The sequence below is a fragment of the Pseudophryne corroboree genome, chromosome 3 (assembly GCF_028390025.1).
Source record: "Pseudophryne corroboree isolate aPseCor3 chromosome 3, aPseCor3.hap2, whole genome shotgun sequence".
NCBI lineage: Eukaryota > Metazoa > Chordata > Amphibia > Anura > Myobatrachidae > Pseudophryne > Pseudophryne corroboree.
The window spans coordinates 444,327,835-444,344,329 of NC_086446.1; the positions used below are offsets into that span (position 1 = coordinate 444,327,835).

A 16,495-nucleotide genomic window follows, 5' to 3' on the forward strand; every position below is an offset into this window, starting at 1 on the left:
ATACCCTGGCTGAGGAGGACCTAGAGTTTGCTCATTCGGTGCTGCAGAGTCATCCGCACTCTCCCGCCCGTTTGGGAGCTTTGGTATAATCCCCATGGTCCTTACGGAGTCCCAGCATCCACTTAGGACGTTAGAGAAAATAAGATTTTACTCACCGGTAAATCTATTTCTCGTAGTCCGTAGTGGATGCTGGGCGCCCATCCCAAGTGCGGATTGTCTGCAATACTTGTATATAGTTGTTGCCTAACTAAAGGGTTATTGTTGAGCCATCTGTTGAGAGGCTCAGTTATATTTCATACTGTTAACTGGGTATAGTGTCACGAGTTATACGGTGTGGCTGGTATGAGTCTTACCCGGGATTCAAAATCCTTCCTTATTGTGTCAGCTCTTCCGGGCACAGTATCCTAACTGAGGTCTGGAGGAGGGTCATAGTGGGAGGAGCCAGTGCACACCAGGTAGTCCTAAAGCTTTCTTTAGTTGTGCCCAGTCTCCTGCGGAGCCGCTATTCCCCATGGTCCTTACGGAGTCCCAGCATCCACTACGGACTACGAGAAATAGGTTTACCGGTGAGTAAAATCTTATTTTTATGTGATGGATATGCACAAAATGGTCTAGTTTCATATATATTCACCCCCTTTGCTATGAAGCCCCTCAAAAGTTCTGGTGCAGCCAATTACCTTCAGAAGTCGCATAATTAGTGAAATGAAGTCCACCTGTGTACAATCGATGTGTCACATGATCTGTCAGTATAAACACACCTTTTCTGAAAGGCCCCGCAGGCTGCAACACCCCTAAGCAAGAGGCATCACACCATGAAGACCGAGGAGCTCTCCAAACAAGTCAGGAACAAATCTGTTGAGAAGTACAAGTCTGGGTTGGGTTCTAAAAAAATAAAATAAATAAAAATCCAAATCTTTGATGGTTTCCCGGAGCACCATCAAATCCATAGTCTTCAAATGGAAAGAACATGGTACCACAACAAACATGCCAAGAGAGGGCCGACCACTAAAACTCAGACCAGGCAAGGAGGGCATCAATCAGAGAGGCAGCACAGAGACCCTGAAGGAGCTGCAGAGACTGGTGTATCTGCGCATGTGACCACAATAAGCTGTACACCCCATAGAGCTGGGATTTATGGAAGAGTGGCCAGAAAAAAGCCATTACTTAGTGTTAAAACTAAGAACTTTTCGGCCACCGAGGAAAACGCTATGTCTGGCCAAACAACACATCCCATCACCCCAAGAACACCTTCCCCACAGTGAAAAATGGTGGTGGCAGCATCATGCTGTGGGGATGTCCTTCAGCAGCAGGGATTGGGAAACTGTTTTGAGTCGAGGGAAAGATGGATGGTGCTAAATACAGGGATATTCTTGAGCTAAACCTGTTTCAGTTTGTCTGTGATTTGAGATTTGGATGGAGGGTCACCTTCCAGCAGGACAATGACCCGAAGCATACTGCTAAAGCAACACTCGGGTGGTTTAAGGGGAAACATTTAAATGTGCTGGAATGGCATAGTCAAAGCCCAGATCTCAATCCAATAGTTATGCACGCCGAAGTTTTCTGTTATTTTGTCCTATTTTGTTTGAAGATTTTTATTTATTTATTTCTCTAACGTCTTAGTGGATGCTGGGGACTCTGTAAGGACCATGGGGAATAGACTGGCTCCGCAGGAGACATGGGCACTTTAAGAAAGAATTTAGATTCTGGTGTGCTCTGGCTCCTCCCTCTATGTCCCTCCTCCAGACCTCCGTTTGAATCTGTGCCTGGACGAGCTGGGTGCTGTTGAGTATGAGAAGCAAAGAAGACTTCGAAATCGGCGGCATAAGACTCCGTTTTTCACATGAGGTAACGCACAGCACTGCAGCTGTGCGCCATTGCTCCATACACACCTCACATACTCCGGTCACTGTAAGGGCGCAGGGGGGTGGGCGCCCTGGGCAGCAAATGGACCTCTGTTGGCAAAAGTAAGCATATATACAGTTGGGCACTGTATATATGTATGAGCCCCCGCCATAAAGATATGTATTTTAGCGGGACAGAAGCCCGCTGTCGAGGGGGCGGGCCTTCTCCCTCAGCACTCACCAGCGCCATTTTTTCTCCACAGCTCCGCTGAGAAGAAGCTCCCCAGGCTCTCCCCTGCAGATCACGGTAGAAAAAGGGTAAAAAGAGAGGGGGGGCACATAATTAGGCGCTAAAAACATAAATACAGCAGCTACTGGGTTAACATTAAGTTACTGTGTTATTCCTGGGTTATATAGCGCTGGGGTGTGTGCTGGCATACTCACACTCTCTCTCTCTCTCTCACCAAAGGGCCTTGTGGGGGAACTGTCTTCGAAAAAGGGCATTCCCTGTGTGTGTGTGTGGTGTGTCGGCACGCTTGTGTCGACATGTCTGATGAGGAAGGCTATGTGGAAGCAGAGTGGGAGCAAATGAATGTGGTGTCTCCGCCGATGGCGCCGACACCTGATTGGATGGATATGTGGAAGGTTTTGAATGATAATGTTAATTCCTTGCATAAAAGGTTAGACAAAGCTGAAACCTTAGGACAGTCAGGGTCCCAACCCATGCCTGCTCCTATGTCGCAGAGGCCGACAGGGTCTCAGAAGCGCCCACTATCCCAAATTATTGACACGGATACCGACATGGATTCTGACTCCAGTGTCGATTACGATGATGCAAAGTTACAGCCAAAATTGGCTAAATCCATCCGTTATATGATTATAGCTATTAAGGATGTGTTGCACATCACAGAGGAAATCCCAGTCCCTGACAGGAGGGTTCATATGTATGGGGAAAAGAAGCCGCAGGTAACTTTTCCCCCCTCACACGAGCTCAATGAGTTAGGTGAAAAGACTTGGGAATCTCCAGATAAAAAACTGCAGATTTCCAAAAAGATTCTTATGGCGTATCCTTTCCCGCCAGCGGACAGGTTACGCTGGGAATCCTCCCCTAGGGTGGACAAAGCTTTGACACGCTTATCCAAGAAGGTAGCCCTGCTGTCACAGGATACGGCTACCCTCAAAGATGCTGCGGATCGCAAACCGGAGGTTACCCTGAAGTCCATTTATACACATTGAGGTACCTTACTGAGGCCGGCAATCGCGTCGGCTTGGGTGTAGTGCTGTAGCAGCTTGGACGGATACCTTATCTGAGGAACTTGATACCTTCGACAAGGATACTATATTAATGACCCTGGGGCATATTAAAGACGCTGTCCTTTATATGAGGGATGCTCAGAGAGACATTAGCCTACTAGGTTCTAGAATAAATGCTATGTCGATTTCTGCCAGAAGGTTCCTGTGGACTCGACAATGGACAGGTGATGCCGACTCAAAAAGGCACATGGAGGTTTTACCTTACAAGGGTGAGGAATTGTTTGGGGAGGGTCTCTCGGACCTGGTCTCCACAGCTACGGCTGGGAAGTCAAATTTTTTGCCATATGTTTCCTCACAACGTAAGAGAGCACCATATTACCAAATGCAGTCCTTTCGATCACAGAAAAACAAGAAAGTCCGAGGTGCGTCCTTTCTTGGCAGGGGCAGAGGAAAGAAGCTGCACAACACAGCTAGTTCCCAGGAACAGAAGTCCTCCCCGGCTTCCACTAAATCCACCGCATGACGCTGGGGCTCCACAGGCGGAGCTAGGCCCGGTGGGGGCGCGTCTCCGAAATTTCAGCCACAAGTGGGTTCACTCACAGTTGGATCCCTGGGCAATAGATGTTGTGTCTCAGGGATACAAGCTGGAATTCGAAGAGATGCCCCCTCACCGATACCTCAAGTCGGCCCTGCCAGCTTCCCCCTTAGAGAGGGAAATAGTGTTAACTGCAATTCACAAATTGTATCTTCAACAGGTGGTGGTCAAGGTTCCCCTCCTTCAACAAAGAAAGGGTTATTATTCGACCATGTTTGTGGTACCGAAACCGGACGGTTCGGTCAGACCCATATTGAATTTAAAATCCCTGAACGTGTACTTAAAAAGGTTCCGGTTCAAGATGGAATTGCTGAGAGCGGTCATTGCAAGCCTGGAAAGGGGGAATTTTATGGTGTCTCTGGACATAAAGGATGCATACCTTCATGTCCCCATTTATCCACCTCATCAGGCGTACCTCAGGTTTGTGGTACAGGATTGTCATTACCAATTTCAGACGTTGCCGTTTGGTCTCTCCACGGCTCCGAGAATATTTACAAAGGTAATGGCGGAAATGATGGTACTCCTGCGGAAGCAAGCGGTCACAATTATCCCATACTTGGACTATCTCATAAAAGCGAGGTCAAGAGAGCAGTTGCTGATCAGCGTAGCACGTTCTCTGGAAGTGTTTCGGCAACACAGCTGGATTCTGAATATTCCAAAGTCGCAGTTGGTTCCTACGACTCGTCTGCCCTTCCTGGGCATGATTCTGGACACAGGCCAGAAAAGGGTTTATCTCCCGATAGAGAAGGTTCAGGATCTCATGACACTGGTCAGGGACCTATTAAAACCAAAACAGGTGTCAGTGCATCACTGCACTCGAGTCCTGGGAAAGATGGTGGCATCGTACGAGGCCATTCCCTTCGGCAGGTTCCATGCGAGGACCTTTCAATGGGACTTACTGGACAAATGGTCCGGATTACATCTTCAGATGCATCGGTTAATCACCCTATCCCCCAGGGCCAGGGTGTCTCTCCTGTGGTGGCTGCAGAGTGCTCACCTTCTCGAGGGCCGCAGTTTCGGCATTCAGGACTGGGTACTGGTGACCACTGATGCAAGCCTCCGAGGGTGGGGAGCAGTCACACAGGGAAGAAATTTCCAAGGTCTGTGGTCAAGTCAGGAGACTTGCCTTCACATCAACATCCTGGAACTAAGGGCCATTTACAACGCCCTACGTCAAGCAGTGGCCCTGCTTCGCGGTCAACCAGTTCTGAATCAGTCAGACAACATCACTGCTGTGGCTCATGTAAACCGACAGGGCGGCACAAGGAGCAGGGTGGCGATGGCGGAAGCCACCAGAATTCTTCGCTGGGCGGAGAATCATGTAAGCGCACTGTCAGCAGTGTTCATCCCGAGGGTAGACAACTGGGAAGCAGACTTCCTCAGCAGGCACGACCTCCACCCGGGGGAGTGGGGACTTCATCAAGAAGTCTTCGCACAGCTTGCAAGTTGGTGGGAACTGCCTCAGGTGGACATGATGGCATCCCGCCAAAACCAGAAACTACAGAGGTATTGCGCCAGGTCAAGAGACCCTCAGGCGATAGCTGTAGACGCCCTGGTGACACTGTGGGTGTTCCAATCGGTCTATGTATTTCCTCCTCTTCCTCTCATACCCAAGGTGTTGAGAATCATAAGAAAAAGAGGAGTGAGAACAATACTCATTGTTCCGGATTGGCCAAGAAGGACTTGGTATCCAGATCTGCAAGAAATGCTCACAGAGGACCCGTGGCCTCTTCCTCTAAGACAGGACTTGTTGCAACAAGGGCCCTGTCTGTTCCAAGACTTACCGCGGCTGCGTTTGACGGCATGGCGGTTGAACGCCGGATCCTAGCGGAAAAACGCATTCCAGATGAGGTCATTCCTACGCTGATGAAGGCTAGGAAGGACGTGACAGCTCAACATTATCACCGTATATGGCGAAAATATGTTGCTTGGTGTGAGGCCAGGAATGCCCCTACGGAGGAATTCCAGCTGGGCCGTTTCCTTCACTTCCTACAGTCGGGAGTGACTTTGGGCCTGAAATTGGGTTCCATTAAGGTCCAGATTTCGGCCCTATCCATTTTCTTTCAAAAAGAGCTGGCTTCTCTACCTGAAGTTCAGACGTTTGTGAAGGGAGTGCTGCGTATTCAGCCTCCTTTTGTGCCCCCGGTGGCACCTTGGGATCTTAATGTGGTGTTGAGTTTCCTGAAATCCCACTGGTTTGAACCACTCAAAACGGTGGAATTGAAATATCTCACGTGGAAGGTGGTCATGCATTGGCTTCGGCTAGGCGTGTGTCAGAATTAGCGGCTTTGTCACATAAAAGCCCCTATCTTGTTTTCCATGCGGATAGAGCAGAATTGCGGACCCGTCCACAATTTCTGCCAAAAGGGGTTTCATCCTTTCATATAAACCAACCTATTGTGGTGCCTGTGGCTACTACTGACTTGGAGGATTCCGAGTTACTTGATGTGGTCAGGGCTTTGAAGGTTTATGTAGCCAGAACGGCTAGTCAGGAAAACAGAATCTTTGTTTATCCTGTATGCTTCCAACAAGCTTGGTGCTCCTGCTTCAAAGCAAACTATTGCTCGCTGGATCTGTAATACGATTCAGCAGGCTCATTCTGCGGCTGGATTGCCGCGGCCAAAATCGGTTAAGGCCCATTCCACTAGGAAGGTGGGCTCTTCTTGGGCGGCTGCCCGAGGGGTCTCGGCATTACAGCTGTGCCGAGCGGCTACTTGGTCAGGTTCAAACACTTTTGCAAAGTTCTACAAGTTTGATACCCTGGCTGAGGTGGACCTTGTGTTTGCTCATTTGGTGCTGCAGAGTCATCCGCACTCTCCCACCCGTTTGGGAGCTTTGGTATAATCCCCATGGTCCTTACGGAGTCCCCAGCATCCACTAGGACGTTAGAAAAAATAAGATTTTACTTACCGGTAAATCTATTTCTCGTAGTCCGTAGTGGATGCTGGGCGCCCGTCCCAAGTGCGGACTTCTTCTGCAATACTTGTATATAGTTATTGCTGCAATAAGGGCTATGTTATTGTTGCATCAGGGTTGAACTGATGCTCTGTTGTTGTTCATACTGTTGACTGGGTAAGTTTATCACAAGTTATACGGTGTGATTGGTGTGGCTGGTATGAGTCTTGCTCTGGATTTCCAAAATCCTTTCCTTGTACTGTCAGCTCTTCCGGGCACAGTTTCTCTAACTGAGGTCTGGAGGAGGGACATAGAGGGAGGAGCCAGAGCACACCAGAATCCAAATTCTTTCTTAAAGTGCCCATGTCTCCTGCGGAGCCCGTCTATTCCCCATGGTCCTTACGGAGTCCCCAGCATCCACTACGGACTATGAGAAATATATTTACCGGTAAGTAAAATCTTCTTCTTTTTTTTTTTTTTTTTTTTTTTGTGAAGCAAAGTTGTAGGCATTTTCTGTGAATGAAATGATCGAAACCTTCAAACAATCCATTTTTATTCCAGTTTGTGAGGCAATAAAACATGAAAAATGCAAATTGTGTGAATACTTCAACAAGGCACTTTAGACTTTTATAGCTCCAGTTAGATGGTGATATGGTATGCTACGATGCTAGCTAAAGGACCTGGCATGTCTCTAAGCAGTCATTAGTGCAGTGGTTCACCAACACTATAAAACAATCCTTTGTTTCAGCAGCTACACTCCATTAGCACTCGCTCTAATAGCACTGAGTGCTTCTTGGTCAGTGTGACTTGGTTCCTCAATTGACCAGTTAGCATAGCTTAATTCTACAAAGTGTATTTTTTTTTTTTTTTTCGTGTAAAGCTGCCAGTTTTGGGTATAAAGTTTTACGAATGGCTTTGCCATAGCATACCCACATCTCAAGCTTGCTTTGTAAAGTCACAGGGGCTGATTCAATTGTTTATTGGTCGCCAAAACATATTGGGTGCCCACCGAGTCTATTCAATTGTGTGCCCATTCGTACCTGATTTAACTAAGCAAAGCAGCTAGTTGTCTAAAGTACAGGTTAAGGCACTCAAACCAGAGCGTTTACACACATTTCAGCTCGCATGTCAGGAGGCTGCAAGCTGACATGTCTCAGCTGCATGCATGCCTGAAGAGGGCAACAATTGTATTGCCCCGTTGGGCGCCATCAAGTGGTGGCCAGGGAGACAATTAACTTGGCTCCTACGCTATGTAGCAAAAAATAAATAAATAAAAAAATCCCATGATTATATACACCCTAACCCCCGAAGCTAATTTTTATTCTTATGATTGTTGTTCTGAGTGGTTAATTTCATGTGTATAAAAGGTGCTGTTATTATGGAGTGCCTGTGTTTTTTAAGGTGTCTGAGATACCTGAATGTGCGATACTGTGGTCACTGCTCACAGGCATGAAAATAATCAACGGTCTTGCTTTATTCTGGTTTGTGGATAGACTAATAGGCCCTACACACTGGCCGAGCTGCCCGACGGCGGATACGGCCGACGGGCGACCCGGCGGCGGGGGGGGGGGGGGGGTGAAGTTTCTTCACTCCCCCCGTCACCCGGCTGCATTGAAGTGCAGGAATATATGGACGAGATCGTCCATATTGGCCTGCATGTACAGCCGACGGACCAGCGATGAACGAGCGCGGGGCCGCGCATCGTTCATCGCTGGAGCCTCCACACTGCACGATATGAACGTTATCTCGTTCATTAATGAGCGAGATCGTTCATATCGTGCAGTCATGTCGCCCAGTGTGTAGGGCCCTTTAGACTACTACATTGACAAGGCAAGTTGTGCTACTAAGGTAACTTAATTGGACTTCATAAACCAGTTCTGGGTTCTAAAGCCATGTACACACATGGGGTAGATGTGTGCTAAGCGTTCTAGCATGCATCTCTCCCCCGCTAAGGCGCGATGTGTGCTGGGGACGACTACGCTCATTTCACCAAGCGGTGAAATGAGCTATCTCAGTAGATTTGGCATGCATGCCAAATCTAGGGTCAGCAGTAGCGACGCGTGGGGCCGCGCATACTTGTCGCCGGCACCCTACACACAGAGATCCATGCTTAATTTCTATACAATCTAGTCAGATTGCTTAGAATTTAAGCATGGACGACTGTGTACCCCTCTTCATACTTATCGTTTACTGAGGGTGTTCCATAATTGTGGAAACACCCTTATTAAAAGGAAATAAGTGAGGAAATATTAATCCAGTGTCTACACATATGGGAGTATGGCTCATACCATATGTGTAGACACTGGATTAATATTTCCTTACTTATTTCCTTTTTAGAAGGGTGTTTCACAATTATGGGCCACCTCTTATTTATGTCAAAATGCTTCAAGTGCTGTTTATATTAACTAAGAAATTCTTGACCTGTCTCTCTTGTAGGGGCTGTTCTCAAATATGAGCTCACTATTGTACCCCAAACTGTAAATGGCTTTTAAAATTATTTTCCACCACGTTTGAAGTATAATAGATACACACATGAAAAGGTTTTGAAAAAGGCAATTCATTAAGTGATTGTACACCTAACTATATAAGAGGCTGGTTCACTTAGATGTGGGTTCTGTACCCTGTGCTCGCGGTTTAACATTATTGGCGAAATTCAAATATAATTCGCACCAGCAGTTGGCATTCAATGGAGCTAATCAATTGTAGCTTAGTTCGGACGCGATTGGCAGCCAATGCGGACATTTCAGCTTGCTGCTTTACACAGCGAAACCTGACACCAATTGTCGCGATCAGCGCAATAATGATAGATCAATTGACTATCACCCCTGTGATTTCCCTTTTACTTTAGACTGGAGATCAAGGTGAGATGACGACAATTAAATTCCCACCTGTGTGCATTTTCTCCCAATCCCCTTGCATTTTAATTCCAAGTGGCAAGGCGGTGAATTTCCCATTTTAATGCTTCAGTGTTTGGCTTATGTGAAGTACATGAATAGGATCTGCTGGGGATACTTTGTAACAAAACTATTTTGCTGCTACTGCAGGCAGCTCAATCATTTCAAATGCTAGTGTGGCTTGTCAGATTCTACCCCCCCCTTGGCTAATTTTGCAATCTTGGTAAATACTGCAAACCCTGTTTATTTGTTTGACCTGCGGAATCCTCAAGGCGCCGCTTAATCTCTGCTGACTCCCTACTGTTGCATGCAGTAGAAATTACATTATGCCCCAAGTAGAGAGATACCAGCGCATCCAAAACCATGCTTCATTTAATAAAAAATCATAAGGGAAACGTTCGACTAGCGTCTTGAGAACCACTTATCTTTGTCAACGCTAATTATCTGTTTATCAAAGGTCTGGCTGTGTTTACTATGCAGAATTTTGTAGTAGTTGGGCTTTTCACTTACAAAGATTTTGTTGGGTTCGCTTCTGTGTACACATCGGTTTTGCAATTTTACAATAAATTAAAACATAATGTATGAGAAATGGCTGGATGCTTTTTCTTGAGCTAGTCCTTTTAAGATATATTCTTCATTATTGGTTTTCATTGACTCATTATTTTAACTTTACCAGTGAATTGGGTATGAAGGAAACATGGGCCTTCCCATACAGTTAAATATTTGCAATGTACTTTAGTGTTTTTTATTTTTTTCTTAAATCATTTAAACTAGTGTGAAACAAAAAAGGAGAACTACGATTTCAGACTGGGATGAATTCAATTAATTGGCATTGAAGCCATTGTCAGGAAGGCATCTCACTTCCATCTGCATTGCAAAGTTTCCATTTACACCTCATAGTGGTGCACAGGGGAACTTGTTATGTTGGCACTAATGTGGCTGATATGTGCGATGCCCAGCAACGCATTGCATGGTATTTAATCACCCTAAGGTCGGGTACACATTAGATCAATTTTGTTCCCGACTGATCCTACGCACAATGCAGGGGACAACGACGCAATGTACAATGCCAGCATGGCATCGCAAATAATATCATCTGGAAGGCCATGGAGTACTCCCAACCAGAACATGTTGCATGCGACCTGCGGGATCGCGCAATCGCTGGTACACACTGAACAATCCAGCCAATATGTTCTGATTTGCCCAGAAACTACATATCGTGCCAAGATTGTTGTAGTGTGTACCGACCCTAAGAAATACGTTAATGTGACCAGTCCATCCTCTTAAAAAGGAAAATTTCAGGTAGTCACACTGCAGATCTTTAAACGAGCTCTTGTCTAACGAGGGACATTGCAACAAACAATAAAATATGCTATGTGGCAAAGTCACTGTGAAATGAGGACATACAGCTGTCTTCAACAATATTGAATCCACATTTTGGAAAGCTGAACTCTGTGTGTTGGCTGTATCTTATTTTCAAAATTATGCATGGCCATTTTTTTCTTTTGCGAAGTTCCTTTGGAATTTGTCAACCATGTCTCGCGGAAAGAACAAGAAAGCTGGCCTTTCAGGGAATCGAACAGACAGTGAAGATCCCAACGAGTTAGACCGAAGAATTTTTGTCGGCAATTTACCCACAAGCCGCATGACTAAAAAAGAAATGGAAGAAATGTTTTCCAGATATGGAAAGATTAGTGGTTAGTACTGTTTTATACTCTTTAATAGGAAATTACCAGAAGACATGCAGTAACTTTATATGTATTTTTTTTTTTTTTTTTATCTTGAAATAAATGTTACCTTTTTAAGCAGATGTAGAATATTATTACTTTTGTATTGGAAGCTTTTAATTTGTCAGTCTAATTCATTGAGTTTAACATGAACTGTAATTTTACAGTGCTTCATTATATTCATAGTAGCTGTTGCTATTTCAGCTATTGTAAAATGTAATTTTAGTTGCAACTACCCTAGTGACGCAAGTTTGGCTATATTTTTAAGAAAAATTGCACTCTTGTACGATGCAACGTCATTTTAAGTAGCCTCTGACCTTAATCATTATTTTATTTGGCAATCTGTTTAAAAAAAAAAAAGCACAACAAAAAGAATTGCTACTATACTATGGTATATTATGCAGCAATTGCATCAGTCATAGCCACAATGGAACTTACATTATAAATTGAAAAACCTCTATTGCCAATTAACATACCAGTTTTTGCACTTTGGTAGTAAACTAGAACACATGTAGGAAACCCATACAAACTCCTCACTGATAGTGCCTTGATTGGAATCGAATACACAACAGCAAGGCAGTAATGCTAACCACTGTGCCACCATATTGTCTAAGGGAAATATGTTTAAATTTTTTAATTTATCTAAAGTTAACGTTGTTACATATTCAGTGTTTTAGTAAATGTTAAAAAAAAAAAAACACCTAATACTATGTAAAGGATTCAAGCCATTTCTGAACTTTTTGCTCCACTTTCCTATTGCTTTAGCTTAAAATGGCTAAGTATCCTTATTTACTGCATCTCTGGCTATAGCACCCTGATGGAGCTTTTTTCCTGGCTGTAACTGCTATTCATTTTCCAGCCCTCACCATGCTTCATGGCTATGGTTTCGTGCAATATGAACGTCAAGAGGATGCAGATGCTGCTGTGATTGCTGAAAATGGTCGTATTTATAAAGGGTATAGATTAGGTAAGGCTAATTCTGTAGTTATTGGCACAAAAATTAAATTAAAAATTTGCCTTCAGAATGCTGTCTTATTATTTTTTGGGGGGGTGATGGGTCTCTGCATGTTTTGACATATTCATATATTTTCTCGTAAGAGGAGCAGATTCAATTGCTATTTGCTGTTGCCAAGAAATATATAGTGTTATGATCATTCAGTTTACTGGGCCTGTTAATGGTCTGACTAGAAGAGTTTACATGTGGGATTTTTAGATGTATTCCAGAAAACCTTGCACTGAATGGAATACAGATACTGTACTTCTATTAAGCTAAATTATGGCTCTTTGAAAATTATTTGAGACAAACACTGACCAGGAGCTCATTAGAAGTGACACAAATAATCCAAAATTTGGAGATAATTTTTATACATCCCGTACTCCTCATTACATGGTCTTGCCTTCCCCATTACTTTGTGTGCTCTGATGAATACATTATACAAATTGATGCCCCAGGTTGGTGTGGATGGTATTGTCTATTGCCAAGAAATATATGTAATTCAGATCTGACGTCCTACAACCCTTATAGATTGCCTGGAAGAAATAAATGTTCCTTTTCAAGAATGTGTTTGGTTTTTTTTCCCCCCCCCGTTTTTTTTTGGTGTATAACGGAAAAAAAACCATCCAAATATTTCTGCAATTGAAGCATCATTTTAATTGTCAAGGGGAGGCAGTTTCCTGAAAGAAGAAAAACCTTCCTTGCTCTTGTTTCTCCGCCATTGTAACTCCTCTTCGCCGTGATGCCCCTGCCATGGCGCCGGATGCAGTGTACAGTAACCTGGCTAAAATAAAATTCACCTGCTGAATGCATCAGCTTATTATTGGTGCTGCTTTATGGCTCACTGCAGTAAAGGAAAGCACTAATTTAGTGGATGGAGAGCCAGAGTCTGAGAACTGCTGGGTTATGTTTATTTTGAGGAACTTGTCTGACTAAGTCAGATGAATGTGCCTTTCTACATGTTACCTGACTAAAAATATGACCGTGCAGCGTATTCTCACAAATCACGAGGGATCAGATTTTTTTTTTTTTCTTCTCTTCCTCCTCCTCATCTTATACACTGGTCTCAAGATAGCTTGTTTGTCTGTGTGTTTTGGGAAGGCTTCACTGATATTAAAGAACACACAGGACATGAAAGTTTGTGCACACTTATAGGGCCCATTCAGTGGACCCAATTCAATTCGATGACAGTTGAATAGCGCCGGAAATTAACTCTCGGGCCTATTCAATACAGCGCAGTGGAGAATGCCCGTTCTCCCGGACTAAACAGGGCGTTTTGTCGTGAAAACAAACATTCTCCAACTTAAGTGCCCGGCATGACGCTGTTTCCGCCACGCTAAGATCAGAAATCAGCATTGCGTTGGCACTTTTGTCAAATTTTTTTCTCGCACCATTGCAGGGGTGTGAGAAGAAATCTCGTTGTTGGGTGTTACAGGGTGCTGTATTGAATAGCCCCGGAGCTAATTCCCGGCACTATTAAACTGTCATTGAATTGAATCGTGCCCAATTACTTCTGGCCCCTGCTGGGATGCTATAGGAATGGGCGTTTATCGACGCCATTTCATTGTTGCTCCATTCAAAAGCTGGTTGGCTGTGGCAGTCATATTTTCTTCTCGCAACCTCTGGAGATGCGAGAAAACAATGTTGAAGACCATAGTTTGGATGTCCAAGCCCAGACTATAGACGCCCAATCAAGCTCTCAGACTGGTAAACTAGGAGCTGTGAGGCATCTTAACTGCTAGTGGGGTCGTCTGATCGTAGCAACAGTTGAATAGTTCTGATAGATGCCCATTCCTATAGGCGCCTAGCAGGGGCACAAGAAACCATTAAATCGTCCCCATAAAGTACATTTGGACCATGCTGTCCAGTGGGGTCTGGTCCTTTGTGAAGGGATAAGACTGTGTTGCTTTGTTATGATTACCTGTTCAGTTCATAAAATCCCTTACCTCTTGTCTTGTAATATACTGATGGTACCTAATTCATCATTGGGAGGGCATGCTCCAACTTGATGGTCTTTACTGGGTTTGCTTTGTTTCTTCTTAGCTATACAAATGATCCTAAGTGGGTGTGTTAAAAAATAAATAAATAAAAATGGAATTTGTAACATGTTTATTTTATATTGTCTTACAGTTTCTAGGCCAATTACAAATCCAAGATAGGGAAGCCTTGAATTCTCGAAGATTTACAGTTATAAACAAAAATACATTTATTGCATTTACAGGTTTGGGTTAAGGGCCCTACACATTGGCCGATCCGCCGCCGAGCTGCCTGACGGCGGATACGGGCGACCCGGCGGCGGAGGAGCAGTGACGGGGGGAGTGAAGTTTCTTCACTCCCCCCGTCACCCGGCTGCATTGAAGTGCAGGCAAATATGGACGAGATCGTCCATATTGGCCTGCATGTACAGCCGACGGGGGACCAGCGATGAACGAGCGCGGGGCCGCGCATCGTTCATCGCTGGAGCCTCCACACTCAAAGATATGAACGGTATCTCGTTCATTTATGAACGAGATCGTTCATATCTTTGACTGATGTTGGCCAGTGTGTACGGCCTATAAGTCTGCAGCTATTTTAATTGGCATCAAGATAAAATCCCAATTTTCTTTTTTCAAAATATTGTCCAACTTTTGGTTTCAAGTGCTTCTTAACATTTATATGTAAGTGCTAGAATGACTTGTTCAGTTGCAAAGTTGAAACCAATCTCGGCACAAGGGAGCCTATTTCTACTGATAAACTAACGGTATCCTTATTTCATGATAACTTTGTTTTAAGCAAAAGTCCATCTCTTGAGTAAAGTTTAAAAGTATTGGATGTAAGGCGCCCAAATGGTCAATTTTCCAAATACAACTGCCCTACATTTGCTTGAATTAGACAGAAATGTGCGAAAATCCTGTTTAGGCTTGTATGTTGTGCATTTTTTTTTTTTTTTTTGGTTGTGTTGTTTTTTTTTATTTTACTTTACTGTAAAGTTCTGCACAGAATATAGTGGTTTTTATTTTCATTAATTAGTAAGGAACAGAGACCAATTTTCATTTTTTTATTTTAAATTTTTTTTTGGAAATGCATAAACCTTTCAGTGCTACCACCGTATAATTTACCAACAGTCTTATCTACATCCACAGCTACGTAATTTAGTGAGCTGTGAGAAATCTATCTTGCGTTCGGGGTCTAAATGAGTTTCCATTTAGGACACTTGTTCCTTTTCCCAAAGCCTCTGGGCTTAGCATGAAACCCCGTCGACAGTGGCTTATGTTCAGTACCATTTGCTGTCCTGAAGTCAAATTGTGGTAACTTATTAATTTTGACCACATAAGTGCACCACACTTCAAATATCAATAACATTTTGTGGATCATGTTAATTTTCTGAAAAACTAGGACGTGTATTTACATGTTTGTACCCCACCTCTTTATTGCCATTAAATGTAAAAAAAATCTGAGGTATAATAGAGCTTCCTATTTGTCCAGGAGGTTAAAATAAAAAATATTTTGGTTAAATTAAAAAAAAAAAAAAAAAACTTTACAACTTTCCATTGAAGCGAATGCGGCATGAACATTTAACAATGGTGGGCACAAAACTGTGGTACAGATTTGACAGACGTTCAACAGCGGAAGCGTTAATGATTGGTAAATATTCTGTTTGAAGATGTCCAGTTGGATTTATTGCTCATGTAACATACTGCTTAATTGCAAAATGTCAAAATACTTTCCTAAAATATGACTAGCTTTTGATTATACCTAAAAGTAAGCAATGTCACAAGGTAAATCTATTTTTGTTCAAGCCATGGGAATGTGCAAAAAATAAAAATTAAAAAACCTTTTCTGCACTTAAAGGCTTCTCTCAAACATGGATGGTGTTAGCAAGCATTTGGAAGTGGAAAACGTGCACGCTTTTGTCTTTCTGTTGACCTTTTAAAGCACTTTAAGACTGTTATTGGAGTTAAATTTCAATTTTGTAATACATATTTTGAATATTTGTAAAATAGTTAAGAAAACATTGCACTGACTGGAAATAAACACAGTTCACACCTTTCCTTGGTACCAGTTTTATTTGACTTATTTTTTATTCATACATGAACTTAAATGTTTTCACCTCTTTCAAGTTATTGAACAGATGGGTTAATTGTGCTTTACAGATATTAAAAAGGCAGCTGAAGGAAGAAAAATGAATAAGGCTCAGTCCAGGTCCAGTCCATCACGAAGGTAATATACTTTCGCGCGTCATTCATGGTTTTTTATAAGTTGGGTTCCCTGGAACAAGTCTTCTCCAGCAACATCTTCACAAATTTTAAAATTAC

At 43.5% G+C, this 16,495-nt stretch overlaps 1 protein-coding gene across 3 annotated transcripts in view; it reads left to right on the plus strand.

Annotated features, from left to right (window-relative positions):
- NCOA5 (nuclear receptor coactivator 5) overlaps positions 1-16,495 on the plus strand; it is a 79,382-nt gene that overhangs the window by 37,500 nt on the left and 25,387 nt on the right. For 2 of the 3 annotated variants that reach the window (XM_063960461.1, XM_063960462.1), the window contains exons 2-4: positions 10,993-11,176; positions 12,066-12,173; positions 16,334-16,400. In XM_063960461.1, the coding sequence (XP_063816531.1) occupies positions 11,014-11,176; positions 12,066-12,173; positions 16,334-16,400 (338 nt within the window). In that variant the 5' untranslated portion in view covers positions 10,993-11,013. The remainder of the gene's footprint in view (positions 1-10,992; positions 11,177-12,065; positions 12,174-16,333; positions 16,401-16,495) is intronic. The other variant, XM_063960463.1, reaches the window with a different exon arrangement.